This window comes from Canis lupus, chromosome 32 (genome assembly GCF_048164855.1).
Source record: "Canis lupus baileyi chromosome 32, mCanLup2.hap1, whole genome shotgun sequence".
NCBI classification, from domain to species: Eukaryota; Metazoa; Chordata; class Mammalia; order Carnivora; family Canidae; genus Canis; species Canis lupus.
In genome coordinates, this window is record NC_132869.1 from 27,562,204 (window position 1) to 27,579,249 (window position 17,046).

Below are 17,046 nucleotides of genomic sequence, written 5' to 3' on the forward strand. Positions count from 1 at the left end.
AAGTTGGATGGTGTAGCTGTACCCCGCAGTCACAGGCATGCCAGGAGTCACAGCAGGAAGGAAGGATTTGAGGTAGGAAGGAGCATCTCATTGCCACATTGATCAGTTTTTACCAATCATCCCCACCCCTTTTTTTACCCAACTTCTCCACACCTGCCCTCTTCATTGCAAGGGAGAGAGAACTTCAGGGAAATTAAGTAGTTTTTCCTCCCTGACAAGGCTGTGGGCACATAGTCTTGTGTTTCCCAAACTTTCATGTTTGTGAATCACCAAGGGATCTTGCTTAAATGTAGATACAGATTCAGGAGGTCTGAGGCCGGGACTGAGAGTCTGCATTCCTAATCAGCTCCCTGGTGCTACTGGTTTTGCCAGCGTAGAGCCACATTTTGAGCAGCAAGGGCCAACACAGGATTGTATGGAACAATTCCTGGCCTACTAGGGAGGAAGAATTTGGTTTTCAAACAGCCCACTTCAGTGCCAGACTGAAAGTGTGCAAAACACTCTATGGGCAAGACAGCTCAACAGATAGGAGTTGATGTTGGAGAGGTCTTTCAACAAGTGAGTCATTCCCTGTAGTTCTAATTATTCACATGCTATGGTTAAACATGTTCCAGAAATAACAAGTCTTTGGTTTGTGCTCTTCAGCTACCGACTAATTTCAAGCCAAGAGCTCTGTATCATTGTCCTCATAGAAAAACAGGAAGAGAAAAGTCAACAATAAACGTCTGCAGTCTGGCCACTAGGTCGTGGTCTGTAGCAAACAGGACCAGGTTAAGGCACTAACTACTTATTAACTATGTAACAGCCAAAGAGTTCCTTCGGCACCCTCCTGAACATTCAGAAGAGGAATGAGAACAGGAATTTCACTAACTGGGACAATAGCACCAAAGGCAAATTCTGGGTGGTCCCTCCATGGGGTCAAGTTCAAAGCTTAGAAATGGCTTCCAAGCTGCCTACCATCCTTCAAAAACTCATGGATTTATACAAACAAGGTTTGCTTTGTAAAATTAATTTTGACTTTGTGGCTCTTCATCAATCCTTTATATCTGTTGTATGACACCATTTATCAACACTCAGCTTCTCAGAGGGGAAGAACAAAAGAAAGGCTCTTCTTGTCTCTTCCCTTCTTTAATTACTGACTGTTAAGCTGAGAATCCTTATGCATGTATCCATCACCTGTCCATCCATCCATCAACTATCAAGATGTCCAACAGAATTTTGTGGCACATGATCAGCATTTGGGGAAAGGATAAAAAACAAATTAAGGCAAAGGTGCAGCCCACCCATAAAACAGTATTCTGAATTTGTCTTCATGTCAATCTTCTAGGGATAGGGCAGGATCACATGAATAGAGTCAATCGAGTGGCACCACACCAACCTAAGTTCTTAAATCATCCCCACTGTCCAATACCAAAGCCATGAGCCACATGTTGCCTTGAGTTTCAAGAAGGCTAGTCCCAATTGAGATGTACTATTAAGTGTAGATTACACACTGGGTTTCGAAGACTTAATATCAAAAAAAGAATGTAAAATATCTCATTAGCTTTTTGATATTCATAACATGCTGAAATAATCATGTCTGGGATATGTTGAGTTAAATGTATTTTTAAAATTAATTTCACCTGCTTCTTTTCACCTTTTTAAAAATGTAGCCACTTGAAAATGTTAAATTATGTATGTGACTAATGCCGTCTTTCCACTGGACAGTGCTACTCGAGATCTTCCTTTCATTCAGTGAAAGAGACCATTCTCAGACCCTTTCACTGTGAAAAGAGTTCTGGATGCTGCCTGAAGTCTTCTGACCCATCAGGACATAACAGAACACCATTTAATTAGCAGCCAGAACATGGTGAAGAGAATTTGGATGTATCTTTTTAAAGTCAACACATGGCTTGCAGTAGAGACATCACTTATTCAATGATTTGGATTAAAAAATTCATATTTATGGTGAAATCTACCTGAGAGCATGAGTTCCAGTAAGAAACTGTTCCCAGCAGTCTGTGCCAGAAATGAGCCCTATGTGTTTGGGTGGCCCCCTATGGACCCTTGCCCACCTTCGCCATCATCCATTGCTCTTCAGGAGGGGGCTTCCCCCATTTCTGCTGATGCCAATTCTGCTACCACGACAGGTAAAACTAAAGACAGATGAAGCTGTAGCTACCATTCTCCATGCTGCACTCTCAAAGTGCTGCTTCTTGGCCCATATACTTTTCCCCCTTTTCATCTCTCCTGTGTCCTCATTTCTCTGGATGTTCCTGCTTTCCTAATGTTACCTTCGAATGTTTCCTTCTTCTTTATCTCCCCTACTCCTCCCCCACTCTATTTTAAGATTTTTGTAAATGTCTTAAATTGGAAATGCAGTCACATAGGTCAAAAGAGAAAAGTTTCGGGCAGCCTGGGAGGCTCAGCGGTTTAGTGCCGCCTTCAGCCCAGGGCATGATCCTGGAGACCCGGGATCGAGTCCCCACATTGGGCTCCCTGCATGGAGACTGCTTCTCCCTCTGCCTGTGTCTCTGCCTCTCTCTCTCTCTCTCTCTCTCTGTGTGTCTCTCATGAATAAATAAATAAAATATTTAAAAATATATATAAAAGTTTCAAAAGGTTATAGAGGAAAATGTACCCTTCCCCTTAGTCTCCCAGTTTCCACCCCTGAAGAACCCATCATCAGTTTCTTATAAATCCTTCCAGAGGTATGTTATACCTACCCAAACAAACACGGATATACCTTCTCTTATTCTCCTCAAATGGCAACACATTATGCACAATGTTCTGAACCTTGCTTTTTTGCAATTCATCATTATCTTGGAGATCATTCTCAAAAATGAAGCTTCATTTTTACAGCTAATATGCTATTCTATTATGAACCATAATTGTATCATCAATCTCTGATGAACATTCAAGTGGTTTCCGGTCTTTTACGTTTCTAAAGAATGCCATATTAGATAACTGTTTCATTTTGCATACATTTCAGCACATCTAAAGGATACATTCTCTTAAGCAGAATTGATGAATCAAAAGGCACATCTACATCACAGAGTTGATAAATTCTGCTGAAGTGTCCTCCATAAAAGTATACTGATTCATGCTCCTACTAGTAATGTATGAGAAGAGCTATGTTCCTATGTTTTTACCAACAGAGTGTTTGAAACACTACAAAATTTTTGCCATTCTGACAGTTAAGAAATACTTTTTTGGTGAGGTTTTAATTTGCATCACCCTTATTACCATGAGGGTGAGCATATTTTCATGTTTTATAAGTTGTCCCTCATACCCTTTATTTATTTCCTTTTCAGATTATTGATCTTTTTTATTGATTTGTAGGAGCTCATTATATACTTGGTATCTCCATCTCATGCTATTTCTCTGCATATTTCAAGCTTCTCAGTTATAGAACCAATGTCTTTTCTGTGGAAAAAAATTCTTTTTTTAGAACAGCAAATGGAGGTTTTTATCTCTCACATAATACAGAGCCTCAAAATGGGCCGTATCACTAACTCACCTGGACTTTGGGACCCCCTCCAGATACTCTAGAGATGTAACTCATGATGTATTTGGCAGCCACTGTCTTTCCAGCACCACTTTCACCACTAAGAAAAGAAAGACAAAAATACCCACCCATGAAGTGGATTACAACCAGTTCCCTCCCCCTGACAAGACAAACATACAAACAAACAAACAAACAAAAACCAAAAAGAAAGTTAGCAGAAAGGAATTCAGCAATAAATGCAAAACACCAGTTGAGAAAGACAAATCATGGCAAGATGAGGTCACCTCCTGGACTTGTATGAGCAATGTCAACATGGGTTGTGGACCAAGGTCTTGGTCACGATAATGTCCAGAATAGACAATTAGTCATTCTAAATGCCCAATAATAGAGAACAGGATTAGGAACATTATGGGATAGCAGAAGGATGGAATATTATACAGAAATGACAACTGATGGGAAGATTATAAACTCAGGGGAAAAGCATATGAAATAATGTTAGGTGAAATAAACCAGATAAAATTATATATGAAAATATGGTTATAAAACGTAAAGAAAAAATACATTAAACAAACAAACAAACAAACAGACTAGAACTACCACAAAATACTAGCAGAGGTTCTGGTGAAGACAAAAATAACATGGAAGACTCCTTTCGGGTCATTATTTCCCAAACTTTAAGTAATGCATATATTACTTCTGTAATTTAAAAAAAAAAAAAAAAAAGGAAAACGTAGGCACTCTCAGGTTTCAAACTGTGTGCCTTGAACTGATGCAAGCAACTTTATTTTAGAAGTTCTAAAATTAAATGATGAGGCAATATTAATCACATCCTGCATAACAAAGACTACCTTCCGTTTTAATGGCCTTACTACATGGGGAAACCCTTTTGTTAACAGTGTATAGTCTGCTCTTCAAAATACCCATTCTTCCTTCAAAATCCCCTTGAATTGATGATGACCTCAACTCACAACATGCCTAAGTCAGTCAGATTTCTCAGCTCTCTATTGGTTGCCTTTGTCATTCAACAAAATAGGAAGCGTCTGCATAGGGTACATCCAGGCCAGATGACCCCTTACCTTCAAAAGGAAACTGAAATAAATTTGGAAATAATTTGATATTTTGAAACAAAACAAATACAAAAAGGAATGATGTAGCCATCAGAACAAAACTCAGAACTCGGTTGGATTTCCTTGACGTAATACATGTTTAATTAGGGAGATTAGAGGGAAGACTAAAGGAATGACCCTCTTTGCAACTGACTCATTCACCATCCCTGTACTCAGAGCTCCCCACTTCCAGCTCACATAACTAGGGAAACTAAACTGAAATTCCATAAGATGCGGTGGCAAGAAGAAAATCAGCAAGTCTGGGATGAAATATCACACTATTTTTAGAGGACATGATTACTGGCAGGAACAAGCTGGTATAGTAAATATTTCAGCTCCATGAGGAAATGATCTGTTTAAATAGTCCAGGTAATCAAATGATTTATATACAAGATCCAAGGTCAAAACATGCACTCTTGCTCATTTGAAGCACAGGTTTTGTCAACAAATGAAAGTCCATTTTATGTTGCAAATAATGTGAACATTCAAGAATATTGTAAAGTCTAAAAGTGCAAAGGTACAACCAACCACCCAATCTAAATCACAAGGACCTTTAAAGTAATTAGAAAACTATGTGGCAACATTCATAAAGACTGCGGCTAAGGCTAATGGCAACATAAGCAGAAGACAATATACCTATAATGTGATCACAACTATGTAAAAATAATGTATGGACAAGAATAGAAGTGGAACAAAGAAAAATATTTTTTGACTTGGGGTGCCTGGGTCGCTAAGTCAGTTGAGTATCTAATTCTTGACTTTGGCTCAGGTCATGATCTCGGGTCATGGGATCGATCCCCGCATTGGGCTGCATGCTGATCATGAGTCTGCTTGAGATTCTCTGTCTCCCTCTTCCCCTCCACCCATGCTTGTGCATGTGCTCTCTCTCACAAATAAAAAAATAAATAAATATTTTTTAAAAAGAAATATTCCTGATTTATATAGATGATTCTTTTTTCTTTTGATGTAGTATCTCTTAATGCTTAAATTTTTGAAACAGGTAATTATCTATATATTTTAGATTTTTAAAAATAGCATTTCTAGAAAACTCATCCTTTATCAGGATGAGTAAACATATTTTCATGTTCAGAATTTCTTGGAGCAAGCTGTGTGTGTGTGTGTGTGTGTGAGAGAGAGAGAGAGAGAGAGAAAGAGAGAGTGAAGCAACAAATCCCACTAGAATTATAAAATAAAAGTATAACAATACCCCACTGTGTCTTTGGTTAATAGTGTGATCAGACATGAACTATTTTATCTCTTTTGTTGGAAGTGAAAGAACAGAAGAATAATGGAACATAATTCATTTTATGTATTAAAATAAGTATGCCAGGTCTAATAATAGAACATTGACATTCTAGTAATTGTGGTGTTTTTCAGAAGCTTTAAAATAATTAGTTCTGACTGAACATTGACTGGAAGTTTCATTTCTTGGTCTCCATTTACAAACACTTAAAAAAAGTTCTGTTGATCCAGAGGCTGGTAATTTGCTCAGAATATGGTACAATAATGGACATAATATTACATACATAATTATTTGAAGCTTACAGTATATACAACCATAACTATACTGGCCCTTTTGGGATGGGAAAATATCTTTTCTTCCTCTGGACTAAAACACAAGTCAAAAGAATGCGAAGGTATCAGACATTATACAGCACACCCAAAATTATTTGCTTTGCATCTCAAAGCAGTTAGGGAATTTGCTTTGCTTATCGTTATAGGTAGTCTTTCTTAATTCAGTTGCCTTCACTTAACTTCTTTTTTCTTTTTTAATTTTATTTATTCATAAGAGAGAGAGAGAGAAAGAGAGAATGAGAGAGAGAGAGAGAGAGAGAGACAGGCAGAGGGAGAAGCAGGCTCCATGCAGGGAGCCTGATATGGGACTCGATCCTGGGACTCCAGGATCACACCATGAGCTGAAGGCAGGCGCTCAATTGCTGAGCTACCTAGGTGCCCCGCCTTCACTTAACTTCTAACATGGAAAAAACCCCAACAAAACCCTCTAGTAATATATGTGCTTTTAATTAGAAAAATGCCCCATTGGTCCCTAAATCCAGCATCCTACCAGAATCCTCAAAGTACTTTTAAAATGCTCATGTTTGGGCTCTCTTCTGACCTGCCTCCAATCCCAGTCTCCAAGGACAGGACCTAGAAATAAGATTTTTAACTAACATCCCAGTTCTTATATAACTGGCTGGGAACCAGTCAAGCAAATTTTTATTTTTTTAGATTTTATTTATTTATTCATGAGAGACACATAGAGAGAGAGAGGCAGAGACACAGGCAGAGGGAGAAGCAGGCTCCATGCAGGGAGCCCGATGTGGGACTCCATCCTGGGACCCCAGGACCAAGCCCTGGGCCGAAGGCAGGCACTAAACCGCTGAGCCACCCAGGGATCTCCCCAAGCCAAGCAAATTTAAAACAAAATTAAGACAGACTTCATAGGAAATATCAATTCAAATAAGAAATAATGTTCTGTGTACATTAACTACAGAAATGGAAACATATGCTAAAATTTCAAAGAAACAGAAAGAATGTTCTGGGGGTAAAAGCTATTTACAATGGTATATTAATAATTGGATTCAAGAACCATAATTGCTTTTATAGGTCTGGAAGTTATTCCTCACTTAAAAGTCAATAGTGTTTTCAATTCACTTCAACCCTACTCTAGCAAACGTAAAAACATTTCCATCATAGTTTTTGTGTGGATTTTCCATAGAATAAGGAGATTCGATCATTTCTACTGCTCGAAGATTCAACAATCTACTCTCTCCCCACCCCTAGTCACAAAATATCTGTAACAGTTCTTTTTTATTTTTTAATCTTCTTAAAGATTTATTTATTTGAGAGAGCGTGCATACATGCATGTTAGTGCAAACTAGGGGAGGGGGAGAGGGAGAGAAACTCAAGTAGATTCTGTGGTGGGCATGGACCCCTAGGCAAGGCTCAATCCCAGGACCGAGATCATGACCTGAGCTAAAACCAAGAGGATGCCCAGCTGACTGAGCCACACAGCTGCCCCTAACAGCTCTTACTATAGTAACTATTGTTCCCTTATAACTGATGAAGTTAATGTGATTGAAATGTTGCTTTTCCAACTTTAGATTTGTTTGCACTTTACAAAGGATAAACACTTAAAACAAATATTGTTGTGTGTTTGTTTACTCTACATGTGCTGTGTAGGCCCCTCCACATGCCAAGCTCGGGCTGGAGGCTGGAATGAGACGTGGCTCCTGCCCTGAAGGAGCTCACTGCCTGCTGGGGAAGGTGAGTCACACATGCTATAATAAACTGTATAGATGGGGTATGGTTTTAGGGACTCCTGGGGGGCATGTATACCTGATTGGAGTGTGTGTAAAGAAAAGATCCTTAAAGGAAGCCACAACTATTTCAAGTTTCAACAAGACAAGTAAAGTTAGCCAGGAGAGGTGTGTGTGTCCCTGTGCAGACAGACCAAGGGTAAAGGGTAAAGCCTAAGTCCTAGCTGGAGACAAAAATCCTTTTGGGTGCAACTGAAAGGAATTACCAGCAGTCAAAAAGGAGCTGGAAGGATAAAGAGGGGGACTGGAAGGGGATGAAAAGTCCATGACAATGCCTTGGGTATCAGTTTTGAGCAAGGACCAAACGCTCTGGTCAGCAGTAGTAAGTGTCTTACATTTTATACAGATCAGACTCCAGTCCTTTCTGCATCATATTCATGAATTTTGCCTTTACATCTCCTCTAAAGACCAGCTGATCTATCATTTACCTAGTATTTTTCTCTAAATTGACTCAATTTACTTAAAATTAATTTTTTTACTTAAAATTATTTTTAAAAAGAGCATCTATATGACTACTATAAATAGAAAACCGTTATCGCTTATCCCAAATTAGCAACCTTAAAAATAAATACAACAAAAAATAGTTATTTGTGAAAATAATTAAAATTTCTACCAACACAGAATAGACAGATAAACTGTGACATATTCAAAAGTGGAATACTTTTCTGGGGTGGGGGGGGGGAGAATCATAGCTACTCAGTCCCAGTAAATTTCAATATTAATGTTGTGTGGGAGAAAAAAGATAGCTGAAGAAAAATACATGAAACGCATATAGTAGGATTCCATTTACATCAAGTTCAACAGCACAAAAAAACAGTCAAGAGGTTGGTTAGAGAAGCAAATGCAAGTAGTAATACCATAAAGAAAAGGGAAGTATATATTCAAAATTCAGGACAATGGTTATTTCCCTGTGAATTGGGATGGAAAGGATGGATTGGAGAAAGGAGGGTCAATTCAGAGGATATTCTTTTTCTTTTCTTTTTTTTTAAGATTTATTTTTTAAAAAGATTTTATTCTTATTTATTCATGAGAGACACAGAGAGGTAGAGGCCTGGGAAGAGGGAAAAACAGTCTCTCTTTGGGGAGCCTGACGCAGGAGTCAATCCCAGGACCACAAGATCACAGCCTGAGCCTAAGGCAGATGCTCAACCTCTGAGCCACCCGGGTATTCCTAAGATTTTAAATAATGTCTACATCCAATGTGGGGCTTGAACTCACAACCCCGAGATCAAGAGTCATATATGCTCCACCAACTGAGCCAGTTGGGCAGGCCTCAGGGGATGTTCTTTTAACTTAAAAGTGAAGTGGTGGGTGATATTTTTGGGTCATTACTCTTTTTTTTTTTTTTTTTTTATGATAGTCCCAGAGAGAGAGAGAGAGGCAGAGACACAGGCAGAGGGAGAAGCAGGCTCCATGCACCGGGAGCCCGATGTGGGATTCGATCCCGGGTCTCCAGGATCGCGCCCTGGGCCAAAGGCAGGCGCTAAACGGCTGCGCCACCCAGGGATCCCGGGTCATTACTCTTTAATGTACTTGTGTTTTATAGAAATAATTTTAATGTCCTCATTAACTAACATGAACCACTCTGGAAGTAGTTGAATTCTAGTTGGCCTGCCAAAAGCCTTGAGCCTGAAGCCCACTCATTTTAACAAAGAGATCAACAAGAGGTTTTAAAACATACCAGCACAAAAACAGACTTACTCTCTGATAGAAGCGGGAACATTGAAATAAAACTAAATATGGGACCATCCTCTGTGCATACTTTAATATTATGTACACCCTACATAGGTGGGAAGTGTTGCAGTCATCAATGGGAAGCACGTGTGGAGCATGGACACCATGTTGGAAGGAGACAGCCAGGTTAAAAGAGAGTGCAGGATCCTGGTGAAGCGGATGAAGGCCTCCTTTAGGGCAGTGCTGGTGGTAAAATGTGTAAGAGGGTAAACTCTTGCCCTATTAGGAAGTATAATTGGTAGAACTCGGCAAGGGATGGGTCTTGACAGAAGATGGATAAGAAGGAATCAAGAATGGCATCCTGGTTTGGGGCCTCAGGAACCGATGGATACTGTATCACTAAGATAAGAGTTTACATAAGCTGCAGGGCAGGGTTGGGGATTATATCATGTGCTTGTAGGAGCCCAGAAACTAAGGATGCAAAGCAGGTGAAGGGCATTTGAGGGCCACTCAGGGGTGGGGGCCAGTGGGCATGGTGGGCCAGTCTCAGAGCCATCAGGAGGCTGAGGGGAGCACGGAGGTAATGAATGGAAGAGACGGCTGGTGATTGGGGGACTGATTAGATTGAGCACATATATTAGACTGAGCAATAAGCAGACAAATACATTGAAAATAATGTGAAACAAGACTCTCATTGTCAGAGAAAGTATTAACAAATTTGAAAAGAAAAAAAGAACCCTGAGGGGTTGGATTGGTTTTAAGGCATCCATTTTAACTGTTAGAATGAAAGGTATCAGTACACATGCACACACAAACTGTTAGAAAGTGTGTGTGTGTGTGTGTGTGTGTGTGTGGTGTATATATATCTTATAAATAAATAAAAGGGACCAAGGCTTCTTGGAGAGATGGCCAATTACAGGGCTGGACCAGGGAAAATGCAACCTGAGCCTAGAACATGTAGCTGTGATAAAAGGTACAAAAGTACAGTATCTGATGTGGGCATGTGAAGCACACAAGAGCCAGTATGAAAGGGCTCCCACTGATCAAGATAATGATAGTACTGGATTATGATCCTGCCATGAAAACAAGATAAATCAATAATAAGGGGGATGGGAAAACTTTTCCTTATAGTTGAATGCCACATGTAGAAGAAGTGATGGAAATAGATCATCACCATTTGGCAACTGTCATCTAGGTGACTGATTTGGGCCAGAGTCATCAATGGATGCTATGGTGGGTGGAGGTTTGATGAGAAGCAGGATTGCTGCCATAATCTCAGAATATGCCCACAAAATGCTAACTTGCCCTAGAAGAAAACATAGTGAACTTAATCAGAAGAAACAGAGCAGACACATACAGGCCCAACCAGCTGATCAAGAGCACGGTGTTGTTTCTAAGGAAGTCCCACTTAGCCGGAATGACCCGAATCTGGTCGAAGGCATCACCAGAAAGACCCAGGCTGAGGTTGACCTCCTGAATTTAATGCCCAAACTCTTTAAAACTCTAAAAAGCAGAAAATGCACACACTGGGTAAACCCCGCAATGTGTCCCCTGCAATCTGAGGAACTGTTCCAAAATGATGGAGTCTGAAGAGATACGTATTCCTGGGAAGAACAGGGATGGTCAGCAGAGAGTTGAAAAGAGGAGTCTGAAGCACAGGTAAAGGTTCTGGATGTAAGTACCATGTGAGTGAGAGTAAGTGGGACTACCGAAAAGAAGCATGCCTGGATACAGGCCATACTGGGACCCCGGGGACTGTAGTGGCCATTACTGGTTCCCACCCAATCTACCACCTCTGCCTCCCCTTCCCTGACAATGTCCTGATATGGTTAAGGTGTCTTGCCTGGTGCACCAGGCAGAGAGAAGCTGGTCCCAGGCTCAGCTGAGCCCACCTGCACCTGACCACCACCCTCAGGGAACTCAAGAGTCCATATTAACAAAGCTACCCAACTAGACTGAAGGGAAGGGCTCAGGAGAGAGGCTCCTCTCTCCTTGAGGCTGTAAGGAAGTACATTACTCTGACTGCCACTGGTAGCCACTTGCAAGGAGAGCCAGAACAAATCTCAGAATGTCAGGACTGTGAAGCAGAGAGCTGGAAAGAACCTGGGTCCTTGATGACATCAATGGACGACTGAAACCAGCCCTGAGGACTGCACAGCCTCTGCATGTTCTTTTATGGGGAATGATAAATCGTCTTAATTTCTCAGTCAGTTTGAATTAGATTTTCTGTTGCTGGAAGCTCAATGCGTGTCAAATGAAATGGGGACCATTTTGGGAGTGTTGAGGAGGAAGCTCCCCATAGAGAACAAGCTGGCAAGGTTGGAGAGGCATGAGGAAAAGGATGGGGACAAATGTAGCATTCATGGGAGCCCAGGGAGCTGGAGGCCAACTGTGTCAACCTGGTGGGGAGCCTGAGAAGACAATGAAGTTCTGAAATATTCCTGCTGGGACTGATTCTCTCAAACCTTACTTTTTGATACAGGGACATAGTAGTATTGAATTTGACTATTTCAAAAGGTATAACCCAGGATTTAAAAAAAAAAAAAAAAGAGCTAATTAAAAAAATTTTTTTTGCCTAATTTGAGAGTTCAAAAGATGAACATATTTGTGTCTGAGAAATAGTCCAGAAGATGAGAAATAACATCAATTCCAAAGGAGATTTGAAAGGAGCAAACTAGTGGATGTAATCATTGTAGCACTGGCCAGTGAGTGAGCAGCTAGCTAAGGCACGTCATGGACCGCTGTATAGGTTTCACATCTATCAGTCATTTGATCTCAGTGATAGCCCTGTGGGGTAGGAGCTCTTATCCCCAATTCTTTGACGAGAAATGCTACACAACTCCCTAAGGGGCACACTAGTGAGTGGCATTGCTAGGAAAGAAGCCTGGCTCTATTGCTCCAGAATAGGGCATATATATTTAAAATCCTCATATGGGTTAGCCAGTCGATTAAATTCAACAGTGTTTCGCAAAATAACTCCATGAATAGCACGGTTCGTAGCATAATCAAACTTTTAACTACACCTGAGTCTTTACTGATAGACACCTCTTTAATTAAGGCTTCTGCCAAAAACATTTATTATCTCACACAAAGTGGGAACTAAAAAATAACAGCCTGCACCACTGTGATCACGTGACAATGTGCGATCAAGAAGAGAGACACATCAAAGAAGATTCTGGACAGCCTTCTCCAAAGGAGATTCACATATTCCCTTCCTGGCAGTCCTAGAAGATCTGGGGGAAAAAAAAGAAGTCTGGGGTGAAGCATCTCTGTTGCCCACCTGGGGGGATTCCAGGGCTGCAGAGAAAGGGGTGATCTGTTGGACTCTGTCATGACACTGAAAAATAAATCCTCAAGTACATGCAATAGCTAAGCTTGTAACATACAAAATCAGACAGACATGTCGAAGCTGAGTAAATGAAAAAAATTCATTCTTTAACATAATGAGGAAAGTGTGAACAACATAGAGAGTTCTTATTTCTTCCCCATCAATGAGTACTGTCAAGCAGACAAAATTTTCACCTAACAGTCTGCCAAGAAAATGGCCCCACGGCAACTCTCTCCTCAGCCCAGGCTGATGCAATAGGAAGAGCCCAATGTTTAGTCTGAAGACCAAGTTTGAGCCCCAGTTCAACTATTCATTAGCTTAGAAATTCTTTTCAATGACATTAGCAGATATTTTATAGCACTCCTTAACAGTTAAAAAATATTTTTGGGGTGCCTACATGGCTTACCCAGTTAAGCATCTGCATTTGGCTTGGCTCATGATCCCAGAGTCCTGGGATCAAGCCCAGTGTCAGGATCCCTGGTCAGCAGGGAATCTGCTTTTCTCTCTGTCTTTCTCTCCCTCTGCCCCTCCCACTCCCCTGCTTGGCCTTGGTCAAATAAAATCTTTCTTTTTTTTAAACATTTTTATGTGTATTTTTTTATTTGGCTTTCCCTATGTTGCTTTAAGGCATTAATCCTCATTTTGTCGATGAAGTGACTGAGGCTTGCAGAGGTCACACACTTGATACAGAACCAAACAGAGTCCACCCTATGACTCAACCCCCGAGGTCTTTCTTTCCACTACAGCACGTGACCGTGGGTGCTAACGGATCATCACCCAGATAACCTAACACCTGCTGGCTCAGCGCAACAGGGAGCAATGGAAAGAGTATAATAATAGAGCCAGGCAGCCGTGGCTGGGAGCACGGCTTTGCCACATTGCAAATGTGAGATGTTTAACATGGTTCCTTACCTTTGAGACTCCATTTCTTGAGGTGCAAAAAGTGGGGTAGTAACACCTAGTCTGCCAAGTTGTAAATGATATAAGTGAAAGATGGTGAGACTTAAAGCAAGTACTCAAAGAGCCACTACTCTGATTTTGGATACTATAGTAATTAGCTAGTGAATCAGCCTTCCTCAATAACATCCTTTGATGATAAAAGAATTTCTACAATCACACAGGCTGGAAGGTAAGAGCTGCAGCGAGCTTGGGGGAGAGGGCAGATTTGAGGTTGGCCCTCATGTAGACCCCAGTCAGGGGTGTGAGCTAGACAAGGCCTCCCAAAGCCAGGCCAGAAGGACAGGGAGCCTCAAAGGCCAATGCTGCTGGGATAAACAAGAAGTTGGGTGGACCAACAGAAACAGAAGCCTTCCAATGCTAATAAGAAAAGGTTCCTGAAATACATCAAAGACAGGAAGACAGCTTGAGAATCCAGGAGACACTTGATGTTGCAGATGCAGAAAGCAGAGATGGGACACAAGCCAAATATTGGAGGTGCTCTGATTTTTTAAAATCTTTTCATCTTTAACCTTTACTATTCCAAATCTTAGGGCTTCCAAATCCAAATCGTCTTCTGAAGCAGATCATTCAGAAATCTTAGACCCAATAGTGACAAGTATCTCCTTTTCCTCTCTGAAAATATTCATATTCAATCAGTCACCAAATGCTAGTGATATACCTTCAAAATATCTCTCATGTCTTTATTCTTAAAACAATATTCATTTGGCACGGATTTGGGATGCAACCCACCAAGACTTTACAAACTGGTGTTGGATACATTAAGGAAGGAATGCCCAGTCTTTAAGAAAACAACTCCATCAGAATATTTTAAGCAAAAATAAAATTAGGAACTGCACCAAATGCTCTGAAATTGACAACACATTTTTAAAACCAGCCAGGATGGCAAGAGCTGATGTGGGCCAAAAGTGATAGGAATTCACTTTTGTTGGCAGCAATAAAACTGCCACAGAAATGTTCTCCACGGCCCCATATGTCCCCACAGAGGTCAGCTGGCAAGGGCCCCAGAAACGGCTCTGGTCACACTGCCAAGATCTTGTCTGGTAATATAGAGCCGGCACAGAATACAAGAAAAACCTGCTGGTTCTCCTTCCCCTTTTACCACACCATTTACCTTTAACCACATGATTATTTTATTAAATAGATTGGCAATGATGTCTCAGAGAGATCCAAAGGTATCACCTATGTAATTCTATAACATGAGTCCAAATTCTGGATTTTGTAGCACAGAAGACAAATGAGCTGGGCAGATGTGGGTTGCTCATGTACTGGAATCACAGGTGTCTACTTGTGTCTCCAGGAGCTCACCATCGTCAGTGCTGCTAATGGGGCTAGAACGGTTGTGTTTATCTGTTGGCATTGTTCAGAGTCCACATTCCCGTCCTGTTCTTTTAGTGCTTCAGGCTTACTGAATGTCACACATCAGATTCCTCTTTGCCTTTCCAGTTCAGGTCAGGCCCTCATAACCTCACCAGCTATCTGTATTCTCTCAAGATCCCATCTCTTTTCTACCAATAGACTTAGTTTTATGAACCAGCCTTTTGTGCATCATGTCCCTGCTCAGAGACCTACAAGACACTGCCAAGCCCACAGGTTTACTTCAGATCACGCAGCCTGTCATTCAAGGAGGGCCCTGTTATCCAATCACAGTTACCTTCCCCAAATCAACCGATCTGCCACTGATATACAAATGCTATGTGGAAATACAGAAATATAGAAACAGAAATGGAAGGCCCAGTGTTAGTCCACGAGGAATTTACAAGGACAATTTGTCAATAGAAACCCTTAATAGCCACACAGACATCCTCCTCACTCCCCATCACACAGTGTGGGCTCCAGGGGCTCTCAAGCCATTCATGTTTTCTTCCTCCTACTCATCCAGTGGGGAAGGCTCAAATCAAGACCCGTGACACCTTTGCTGACTGTTTTCATCCAAAGTGATCGCCCCTTGACCTAAAGGCAAATAGCACTTATAGCTTATTTCAAGTGTTTCAGTTTCAAAAGTATCATTAAATAAACATTTATTGTGGCAATCAAAGAAAGCAAGAACCCTAACACATTTCTAGACAACAAAGAGTGAAAAACTACTTAAAATAAGCACATGCAAATTAAACAATAGTACTACTATATCAGGTGCTACTGAAATTCAGGAAATGGAAAGATCACTGGGTTGAGATTGATGAGAAAGGTTTGAGTGGGAGATGGGGAGAACAAACCAGTCAAGGACTTGGAGGCAAAAATGAACCTGACCCATCGGAGGGAAAAGAGTAGAGCCATTTGGTTAGAGTAGCAGAAAACAGTGGGAGGTGTCCCAAACTAGGGACTTTGGTCTCTACTCAAGCAAGGTACTTTGGACCCTATGAGGCAATGGAGAACCACTGAAATATTTTAGCAGAAGTGAACACAGTTTAAATATATAATAGTTAAGAGCATTCATCTAGCGACTGTGTTTGGAAGAGAGAGTTGGTGAAGGAGTAAGCTTTAGGGTAAAATAAGAAGAACCATTATGAATTTGCAAAGTTGGAAATGCTGGTATGTCATATAAATGGGATTATCACAATGATAATTTGTGCCTCAGGCAGGAGTTGGTTAACTTTTCCTGTAAAGGCCTGGATATGGTCTCTGTCAGTATTCAACTGTGCCATTGTAGCACAGAAACAGTCAAAGATAATATGGACACAAATGGATGTAGCTTTGTTCCAGTGAAACTTTATTTACAAAAACATGCAATGGGCCTTAGTCTTTGTTTTTTTTTTTTGTTTGTTTGTTTTTGTTTTTTTTTGGGCCTTAGTCTTTGGACCTGCAGGTTAGGAGAGAGGCCTGCACTGGAGATACAGGCTCTCTCATTTCTCATGATTAGAGTTCTTTCTCATGTCTTTACTTAATATGATATGTTAACACTCATGTGATAAAGAATGATCCCAACTTTTAGTTGAGAAGAACTCAAATAACTTAAATACGCCTCCTTACAAATTTGTTAAAAGAACATATCCACTGAAACTTTTTAAGATAGCTTCTTAAAGAGATATTAACCACGTACATCATAAAGAGATTTCCTAAATTCTGAAAAGATTAACAAAATGAATATCTATTGTTTATTTAACATTTATTGGAATTCTATTATTTCATATAGGTCAACTTTAAAATACACTGTTATTTTATTTTTATGTGCCA

General features: G+C 40.6%; 1 protein-coding gene across 1 annotated transcript in view; it reads right to left on the minus strand.

Moving 5' to 3' along the window:
- The window catches only part of MYO1E (myosin IE), a 199,422-nt gene that overhangs the window by 84,530 nt on the left and 97,846 nt on the right, over positions 1 to 17,046 (minus strand). Inside the window, exon 5 of the mRNA XM_072808823.1 lies at positions 3,500 to 3,587. Within this exon, the coding sequence (XP_072664924.1) occupies positions 3,500 to 3,587 (88 nt within the window). The remainder of the gene's footprint in view (positions 1 to 3,499; positions 3,588 to 17,046) is intronic.